The following is a 10550-nucleotide window of genomic DNA, read 5'->3' as shown; positions in this document are numbered from 1 at the left end:
TAAACACAAACAGATATACTTAGTAATGTAAGAATTAATCAAATGATTTTTGCACACAGACAAGTCCCTAGAATATCATCTACAGATAGAGATTCGATTGATCGCCGCAAGTCTCGAAGACACCATCAGTCTCCTTCACCAACCAAAATGAAAAAGGTTTGTTGATGTGCTTCGTCTTATATGCTATATTTGATTAGCAAAATGCTGATATATCCTTGCCAAGGTCTTAGAAAAATGGATTCAAAATAGTTCATAATGAGGAGTTACATCCCTCATGTATTAAGTATTATTTCATGACAGTATTGAGCAGATTTTTTGCAATTCATTTAGCTATCCTCACCTGGATTATCACCTGTGCAAGAAAACACGGTAAAGGTTGTATGGTATTATTAAGTAGTCGTAGTTTTCGTATGAAGATAGCAATTCTAAAATGTATCCTGTGATTTTTTTTTTTTTTTTTTTTTTTTCAAGTCTAGAAAAAATTATAGGGATTCTCACATTAATTTAGACAAAACACAGTAAATCTGCATATGAAGCTCATGTATCATATTTCATTTATTTTATTTTTCACACAAGTGAAAATTGGTTGCATCTCACCAGATAAATTCAGGCCAGAAAATCTTCTGGAGTAAAATGTTTAATTCATATCCATCATTTTGGGGATTGCAGCTAGGAGTCAACTTGGGAGATAGCGGTGGCAGGCAGTCCAGCAGTGATGAGGACCATGTGACTATTATCAACATTAATGGTGAATCCTTTGGTATACCCCAGGATGATCTTAGTAATGTTAAGCGTAAGTAATATTGGCACTGGTATTCATTGTACTATGAATATTATAGAAGAGGTAATTAAATTTTGCATTACAGTTCATTTTTAATTATGAGACAATGACAGACAGATATAATAGAATAGTAAAGTAAATATTAGTGGATATATATCCATGAAGAGATGCTCATGTGTCTTCAAATAACCTTTAGATGCAGATGCAGGAGTCACACCTGCACTGCGTCGACGTCGTGAGCGAGCTGAGCGCCATAGAACCTTCATCAACGAGCAGGAAATCATCAATGAAAGTCGCCGTGGCTCTCAGTCATCTGAGTGAGTTCACTGTGCATTAGTGTTACTTGTGAAAAATCATTTAATTCATCAAATAATTTATGCATTTCATTTTATTAATCTCTTTGGATATTTAACTGCTTTCTCAAGTAATTATAAAGCATATGTGTTATAGACAGAAGTACTAATATAAGCAAGATACTGATTGCTTTCATGCTTATATTAAAGAGATGTGTATACAGGAAGTATACATATTTTTTCCTATATTAAGATATGATAAATCTTTACTACAAAAAAATATATCAACAGCAATGTGGAAGATGAAAATCGCAAGAACATCGAATTATCTGGTCTCAACAAGCAGGCTTCTTGGATGATGGACATGATGTATGCCAAACGTGAGGAAGATGGCACAGGTCGTAGGGAATCTCTAACCAATATACAGGACATTGCCTCAAGAATATCCAGCCTTCAAGACAAAGAGAATGTTGATAATAATATGCGTATGCCTATTGAGATCAATTCAGGGGCATCAGTTAAGGTAAATGACATTTTATCCAAACCTGTACACATTAATTTCTACAGAATTATTCATTGCTATTACAGCACTATTAACTTATTTCTCATGATTACATTTATTTAATTTGTTTTTTATTTCCTCTTTACTGAAACAGGAACTCCAAGATAAGATGCTAAATACTAGTTCAGGTCAACTCGCTGATGGAGAAAAATCTGGACGAAAGGGTGACATTAGTGATCGTATCAACAAAATCAAGGATGGTCTCTCTAAGTCACATTCCAAGGGAGAGATAAAAGACAGTCCCATTCCAGTACCAGAACCACCAAAGAAGTCAGAAAATGACATACAGTGGGAGCTTTTGATGAAGCATCTGAACAGACCTTTGCAACTCTGTGATCTTGATTTCTCTGACTTAAATGCTCAGGATGATCAGTTGATGTTGGAGAGCAATAAACCAGGATGTCCACCACCTCCACCCCCACCTGGTGGAGCACAACCTGCAGGTCCACCACCACCACCACCTCCTGCTGGGCCACCTCCTCCTCCTCCACCTGCAGGGGGACCTCCACCACCACCACCGGCACCTTTAAAGCGGCCAGGTCCTCCTCCAGCTCCAGCAGCACCTCAAGATGGTGATGCTCCACCACCACCACCACCTCCTCAGAATGGTGTTGATGGTCAGCAGGACGAATCAAACAAGCCACACAAGACAAAGAAAACCATTAAACTTTTCTGGAAGGAGGTCAGGATAGTTATTAACTCCCTTTTTAATTACTTAGATAATTCTTTATTGATGTGTATCTTTTTATTTTCATTACCAACTGAACTTTTTTATTATTTATACTACCAGTGCTTTACCTTTAGATTACTGATGCAAGGAAATACAACTGTATTTCATTCTAGGTGCGTGATCCAAGAATACCTGAGGCTACTATATGGGACAAGATGGAAGACATTCCAGTTGATACACAAAAACTTGAGCATCTCTTTGAATCCAGAGCAAAGGACCTTATAGCAAAGGTAAACTTTTATTCTGTCTTAGTAATCTAAGGTCTTAATATATGCAGTATTACTTAAGAAGTGGGTATTAGTGGTGCACATTATAAAGCTGATTTATTTAACAAAAATACGAGTATGTCCACAGGTCAAGCATGATGTGATTTATAATCTGTTAATAACTTGGCCTTTTCTGTAAGAAGACTGAAATAAATATAGCATGGCTACAGCTATAATACTAACCCAAAATACAATATGAATATCATGTAACATACTCTTGAGTCTAACATGTTTAGGGTTATCATCTATAAGCAGAAGTATCAGCATCTGCACCTGAAGGGGATTATTGGTATAGAGAACAAGAATCATTTATCTCTACAGCTAATTCAGTGTCTTTGAAACTGAAATGCTTGTTATTGTTTTAGATGATTGACTGTATATCAAGGACTTGCAAGCACTTTTCATTGATTTTGCAATGCACCCTCTTATTCTGTAGAACTGAGCTATGGGCTTAGAAAATGACATACTTTTAGCAAGGTAAATATAGTCTATATGACAAAACAAGTGACTTGACTATATTTATTAGACAAATGAATAAGGAAGTTTTTAGTAGGTAGTAAATGGTGGGATGTATTTTTTATCAAAGTATTTTTTTCATAGTGGTACCAGTATCATACTTTTGAAAGTTTTACATTTACAAAGAGAATGAAATTTTAAAGTGTTTTCTAACTCAGTATGAACATCTAAAGGTAATATGACTTATTACCTTACAAATATTAATTCTTGCTTGCCTTTAAATAGTAAGAAAAATCATAAATTTAGTAACTGCTTTTATTAATATTTAATATATTTCATTTTCTTTACCCAAAAATAATGCACTATACCATTCAAAGCTAATGCAATTTTGTCTTTCACTTGCTATTTTACCGTGACGCTGCTGAAAATAGGAGGTAAGTTAGGCGGTTTTCTTAGAGTGATATCTGGCTGAAGTCTTTGTTCCATTTTGCTATTCTGTATTTGTAATCAGCTTTAATTTTCAAGATCAATATGCTTAGTTCTTTAGCTTTGCTTTTTTCAAAAATTCTCCTGGGATCTTGAAAGTTAGATCTGAAAATGTATGCCACATGCATGGTACTGGAATTCAAATGTGTTTTGTGTTTATTCATATCTATAATATACAGCCATTATCTTTCCTTTGGTAAAACTGATCTTTTGTCTTTTCCATGTAAATCATTTTATGTGAGGGAGTGTTACCTATTCTTTTATTCTATGGATTATAGACCTGGTACCTGATACATATCCTGTAGATATTTTACAGGATCCCAGTTTTCTGCTAGTATGATTTGACTTTTTTTTGAACCCTTTGAGTGTGTGTAAAATTAATTCCCTTGAAAGAGATGTAGTTCAAGAGTTTTTTCAAGTCTGGACTGTTCTGGACATCTCAGGGATTGCCATTTCTGCAGCTTTTATTTTTCAGTTTCTTCTACTACAAGGAGTGTTAAACCAGCCACTGCTACCCAATTCCCTATTTCTTACTGAGAGCTTATGAAAAGTTATTGATTCTCCTTACATGCTTATTCAACAACTTTCCAGAAGCAACTGTGTGTGTGTGTGTGTGTGTGTGTGTGTGTGTGTGTGTGTGTGTGTGTGTGTGTGTGTGTGTGTGTGTGTGTGTGTGTGTGTGTGTTTGTGTGTGAGAGTATCCACACACACACACACACAGACACACACACACACACACACACAATCATATATATATTTTTACTATATATTAAAAATATTATATATAGAAAAGTATTTTATATTATATATATATATATATATTTTTTTTTATATTAATATTATATATATGTATATATTGTTGAATATTTTATAAAATATATACTAATATATTATTTTTCTATATAAAATTAATAAAAATATATTAAAAATAATATATATATATAAAATATATTATATTAATTTGTATATATATTATATTTTAATATATATGTATATATGAATATATATGTTATATAATATATAATTATATATGATATATATATTATATATATATATATATATATGTTTTATATTTATATATTATATATTATATTATATATATATATCATATTATATACATATTATATACATATATATATACATTAATTACATATCTATATACAATTCTACTATATATATAATATATTTTATATATATATATATATATATATATATGTTTTATATTTTCTATTATATATGTATATATGTATATTTATATCTATATTATTATCTTATATATTTATATTTTAATAATTATTATATATATCTATTATTATTTATATATCTATATCTATTATTTATTTTATTATTATATATATATATTATAATATATTATATATATATATATGCAGGTGAATTCAAAGAACTTTTAAATCTTTTCATTTTATAAACCTTGCGTTGGAGCTCATTAGCTCTTTGTTCTTATCTTTTTGCTTTAGATACCTTGACTGTTTAAGGTAGACATGTATCATTTCAATTGTATACAGTATTTTTTATGTATGTGAATTGAATTCTGAGGCATCCTTTGATTTACATTTTTAGTTTTAAAAATCTATGTGTTTTATAGTGACATTCAGACAGTTAATTATCAGACACATGCTTCAGAATTTAAAAATGTTGATGATTGCTGGTCTTCCTTGGTGGCAGTATGGCATGCGGTGTGACTTGTGACTGTTTTGACAGCCTGTTTAAACCTTATTTGGTGATGGTTGATTTTTTTTTTTAAAGCAGTTGATTGAGTATATGATCACATGTAATCTAGAACAAATGTAGTCTGTATCATGAGGCAAAGCATTAGTTTGTTTGCTTTCTTTATTTTTTTGCAAAGTCAAATAGGATTAGACAGCATACATGATAATGTAAATATTGTATTTGAAATCTCACATGCTTGATAATATTAGATTTGAGAATCAGACATTATTAATTTTTTCATACAAAATTAGTTTTATTATTGTGTCCTAATGCAAATCATCATGCCTGCAGAAACAACAAGAGCAAAAAGGCATAAAGGAAATTGTGGTGCTGGACCCCAAAAGATCTAACGTCATTAACATTGGTATGACTAAGCTACCACCACCACGCACAATCAAGACAGCAATCTTGAAAATGGACTCCTCAATCATCAATCGTGAAGGCATTGAGGTAATACATTGACCTCTTATGTAATAGCTGCTATTGCATTAGGTTTCATTTTAGAGATTTTTATATATTTTTTAGGAATTTCCAATGGCATATTTTATTTTAGAATAATAATACTTATTAGTCATATGCTTCACAGAAAAGCTTTATAATATTTAATTCTTAAAGAATGTTAATTGCTGTTCTATATAGTATTCATTCTTCAAAACCTGTACTTTGTAGAAAAAGAAACAAAAAAATGTTAACTTTGTATATTTACATTCAGTACCCACAAACTAAGCAAGTTATTACTGATGTATTTTTCTTCTGCAGAAACTCCTTACAACTATGTTACCAACACCAGAAGAAAAGCAGAAGATTCAGGAGGCTGCAATATGCAATCCAGAGTTACCTTTAGGTTCAGCTGAACAGTTCCTTATGATGCTGTCATCGATATCAGAGCTTCCAGCTAGATTAAAGCTTTGGATTTTCAAATTAGATTATGATAATATGGAGAAGGTACGAAAAAGATTTTGCACATTTTTTAGCTACCCTTTGCTCTTTTAAGATATGTGTTTGAATATTTGAGACTATACTAATAAGCATAACATGTATTTTCCTAATATGTTTTTTTCATCCTTCCTTTCTTGATACCCCTTCTCAGGAAGTGGCTGAACCTCTGATGGATGTAAAGCAAGGCACAGAGGATCTTATGAAGAACCACACTTTCAAAACAATTTTAGCTGTCCTCAGAGCCATTGGTAACTTCCTTAATGGCACAGAATGCAGAGGCTTCCACATTGATTACCTGTCTAAAGTTCCTGAGGTTAAGGATACTGTCCACAAACATTCTCTCTTGCACCATCTGTGTCACATGGTTATTGAGAAATATCCAGACACATCTGATCTCTATTCAGAGGTATGTACACTATTATCATAAATGCATGTATCATATAAGCATAACACTAGTACTAGTGCTTACTGCAATATTAACTGAAATTTATTTTTTTTCCAGATTGGTTCTATAACTCGTGCTTCTAAGGTTGACTTTGAAGAACTAGCAAAGAATATTGTCAAAATGGAAATAGAGTGCAAATCATCATGGGACCATCTAAAAGCCATAGCTAAGCATGATGGGCCAACGCAAATAAAGTTGAAGTGAGACCACATGCCTTTTAATAGTTCAAGCTCTCTGGTTACTTCTGTTTTAAAAAGATTAAATTTTCATATTTCTAATATGTAAATGCTTCTGTCATCTAGTCAGAACTTGTATTGATGGTGATTCCTGTTTCATTACAGAATGTCTGAGTTCTTGGCTGACTGTGCAGAGAGAATTATTGTTTTGGGCATTATCTATCGTCGTGTGATGACCAGGTAAGTACTTCATATGTACTGATTTAATGTAAATAAATTTGACATGAGTGTAGTTACTTAAATAGCATTTAGATATTAATAAACACATTGCAGATACTGATACATTTTTGATCATCAAAAATGTACATAAAGCAAAGATACTTACAGCAGCTTTTCTCACAAGGTTCCAGCGGTTCCTCCTGTGGCTTGGTTTCCCACAACATGTATCTCAGGAAATTAAAGTGCAGGAGGTGTGCTCAACCATTAGTGAATTTGCCCTTGAGTACAGAACCTGCAGAGAACGGGTAATACAGCAGATACAGAAGAAGGCAAACCACCGAGAGAGGAACAAGACTCGTGGCAAGATGATTATGGAGGTTAGTAGATATATAGATAGGATTCAGAATCAATGAATTATTTATTAAGGAAAGTTGTACTTTTTTAGATTCATTATAATGTATATTGTATTGTTTTTTTTATTTTTATGACTTCATTCTATTCTGTATTTTCTTTCCTTTTCCTTTTTTTCTCTTTTTTTTGTTGAACTTTGTTTCATTTTACAGCTATTAAATTGAATTGATCACAAAATTTAATTTGACTTTTATCGTCCTGCAATATCACTTTCTTCCCCACTTACAGGAGATAGAGCACCGAGGCTCCCTTAAACCCTGCCTCAAGAGTCGCTCGGTACTGTACTTGTGTCTTGATGCTTGGTTCTCCCTTACCCAGTCCCATCATTAGATAACCTGATATTTTTGTGGTCTTAGATTTTTCCTAGTTAATTCCCCTGTAATCAGATGAATTGATTACCATGCAATAATAAGGAAGAAAAGTCTTTCCGATCTGATTTCCATACCTTAATCAAGGAGGTTTGACAGGCCAGCAAGTTGGCTCACTTGGTTGAATTTTAGATCCTGTTTCTTGACCTGTCTTTGTTGGGACAATTTTGGTTTGTTTGTTTTATGTTTGAAACCTTAGAAAAAGGAAGTTGCATTTGTATTTTTTGGTAGTCCTTTCCATGTCGTCTGTGGTTTGATTACTTTTAATTTTTTTATTTCAAACACACACACACACACACACACTCACACACATACACACACATACACACACATACACACACATACACACACACACACACACACACACCACACGCACACACACACACCCACACACACACACCACACACACACCACAAAACACACACACAACACACAACACACACACCACACACCACACACACACCACACACACACACACATACACACACACACAACACACATACACACACACACACACACTACACACACCAAAACACACAACACACACACACACACACACACACACACACACACACACACACACACACACACACACATCCTCTCTCACACATATAGTATATAAAATATATATATAATTTTATATATATATATATATATATATATATATATATATATATATATATATATATTTATGTGTGTGTGTGTGTGTTGTGTGTGTGTGTGTGTGTGTGTGTGTGTGTATATGTATATGTATATGTTATGTATATGTATATGTTATGTATATGTATATATATATAATATGTAATTATATATATATAAATAGATATAGATATAGATATAGATATAGATATTAATATATATATAGATATATATATATATATATATATATATTTATATATATAATATTATATATATGTATATGTATATGTATGTATATATTATATATATATATATATCTCTATATATATATATATATATATATATATATAGAGAGAGAGAGAGAGAGAGAGAGAGAGAGAGAGAGAGAGAGAGAGAGAGAGAATTTTTAGTTTTCTGTGATTTATGTATATTTACAGTGTCCTGTTATATAACAATATCTAACTTGTCTAATTAATTCTTTGTTTATAGTTTTTCATCTAAAAAATGTTTTGCCTCAGTATTTTTTTTTTTTTTTTATTTTATTTTTTTTTTCAAATGAACTTGACTAATTACTATTCATATATGTAATTAAACAAATATAAAAAATCATCAGTTACTTTCTTACCTTATCCTGATAGTGTAAGGAGGTAAAGCAGTTTTTCTGATGTTTATTGATATCATGCAGACACATTTGATGATCATTTTTGGGGCCGATGAGCCATTTCTGATACTTGATGCCCTCCCCCCAGTCTAACCTACCTAACCTAACCCGACCAGAGTGAAAATACTGAACCAGAAAAACCTTGTTCTCTTTCTTTTTATGTTATCGTATTGTATTTTTAGCTATTCATTCTTCAGCATATTATTTTCACCATGAAATTCCCATACAAGTCAATTTTCCTTCTACTCATTTTCTGTGATCTTTTACTCTTGGGAAGGAAATTATGTTGATCTGACAAGTTTTCAGTCATATTGAAATGATTATCTCTTACTCTCAGATGGAAAAGTTCAAGAGACCCAAACAGACAAAGGAGGAGAAAGCAGACTCGGACCTCAGGCAGCTTCTTAACTATTCTGACGTATCTGACACTGAAACTATTCGTGGGAAGAGCACGTGGAGAAGGACTAGAGAAGGTATTTTCCATGATTCTTTTCTTTATTTATTTGGTAGCTGAGTTTATATATTGTAAATGATTTCCACTTTTGGTGCATTAAACAAGGTATGAACATTGGCTTGAATATGTACGCAAACTGTGGAGTTCATGTTTGTGTGAAAAGAAAGAGGATATTATGGCAATTAAAATAAAATTTAAAAAATTTGTGAAAAGTAGTTTTAACATTTGTAAACAAGTCTGCACTTCTTCAGGCTTTCTGTAAATGCAGGATGATTTACTTTGCTTTCATTGGCAGGTAAAGCACGTAGTCGAGGTGAAGAGGCAATGGCAGAGATGATGGGAGAGGGTGATGATGCCCTGCTTGATTCTCTAGTGAAGACAGCTACACAAGGTCCCTCATCTAGAACTACACCTCGGGAACGCAAGCGGTCTCGACATGCTGACCGCAAGTCTTGTAAGTATTTTAACTGACTATGCTCACACATAAATTTCAGAGAGCAAAAGTATAAATCATAGTAGTTCTGAAGACTGACTACAATAGTATCACCATCAAAGTATATGGAGATGAATATGTCCAACTTTTTTATTTGATCCTTCATTCAAGAACAGCTAATTTAGGCAGACAGTAATAAGTGTCTACAGACTTATATCAACCCTTTTTTGCAAGTAGCATAAGCAACAAAATAAAGACCTTATAAAGATTTGCCAGAAAAGCCAGAAAAATTTACATACAGTGTAGTGTATTAGCTCTTTGGTTCCATTATAAATAGGAGAATGAATGAATGAATAGTGTTAGCATATGTCTTTGAAAGAGTATCCTCTTTGGGTTATACCATTATTAAATCAGGTAGAGTTGTCACTCTTTGTGAAAGTATCTCATGTTATGGTGTAATATTTTTGGTGTTGTGCTTATATTTTACTCTATTTTCCAAT

At 32.4% G+C, this 10550-nt stretch overlaps 1 protein-coding gene across 22 annotated transcripts in view; it reads left to right on the top strand.

The window, feature by feature from the left end:
- LOC119582360 (FH1/FH2 domain-containing protein 3-like) overlaps nucleotides 1-10550 on the top strand; it is a 229836-nt gene that overhangs the window by 215347 nt on the left and 3939 nt on the right. For 9 of the 22 annotated variants that reach the window (XM_037930643.1, XM_037930607.1, XM_037930608.1 and 6 more), the window contains 16 exons: nucleotides 60-156; nucleotides 331-369; nucleotides 670-793; nucleotides 978-1098; nucleotides 1366-1597; nucleotides 1731-2318; nucleotides 2480-2597; nucleotides 5595-5755; nucleotides 6065-6250; nucleotides 6396-6650; nucleotides 6747-6889; nucleotides 7031-7105; nucleotides 7269-7461; nucleotides 7724-7771; nucleotides 9501-9636; nucleotides 9913-10071. In XM_037930643.1, coding sequence (XP_037786571.1) covers nucleotides 60-156; nucleotides 331-369; nucleotides 670-793; nucleotides 978-1098; nucleotides 1366-1597; nucleotides 1731-2318; nucleotides 2480-2597; nucleotides 5595-5755; nucleotides 6065-6250; nucleotides 6396-6650; nucleotides 6747-6889; nucleotides 7031-7105; nucleotides 7269-7461; nucleotides 7724-7771; nucleotides 9501-9636; nucleotides 9913-10071 — 2675 coding nt within the window. The remainder of the gene's footprint in view (nucleotides 1-59; nucleotides 157-330; nucleotides 370-669; nucleotides 794-977; nucleotides 1099-1365; nucleotides 1598-1730; nucleotides 2319-2479; nucleotides 2598-5594; nucleotides 5756-6064; nucleotides 6251-6395; nucleotides 6651-6746; nucleotides 6890-7030; nucleotides 7106-7268; nucleotides 7462-7723; nucleotides 7772-9500; nucleotides 9637-9912; nucleotides 10072-10550) is intronic. The other 13 variants (XM_037930653.1, XM_037930616.1, XM_037930739.1 and 10 more) reach the window with 5 other exon arrangements.

The sequence above is a fragment of the Penaeus monodon genome, chromosome 2 (genome assembly GCF_015228065.2).
Source record: "Penaeus monodon isolate SGIC_2016 chromosome 2, NSTDA_Pmon_1, whole genome shotgun sequence".
NCBI classification, from domain to species: domain Eukaryota; kingdom Metazoa; phylum Arthropoda; class Malacostraca; order Decapoda; family Penaeidae; genus Penaeus; species Penaeus monodon.
Note: the sequence above shows the minus strand (reverse complement) of the source record. Positions and strands in the feature narration are given on the sequence as shown.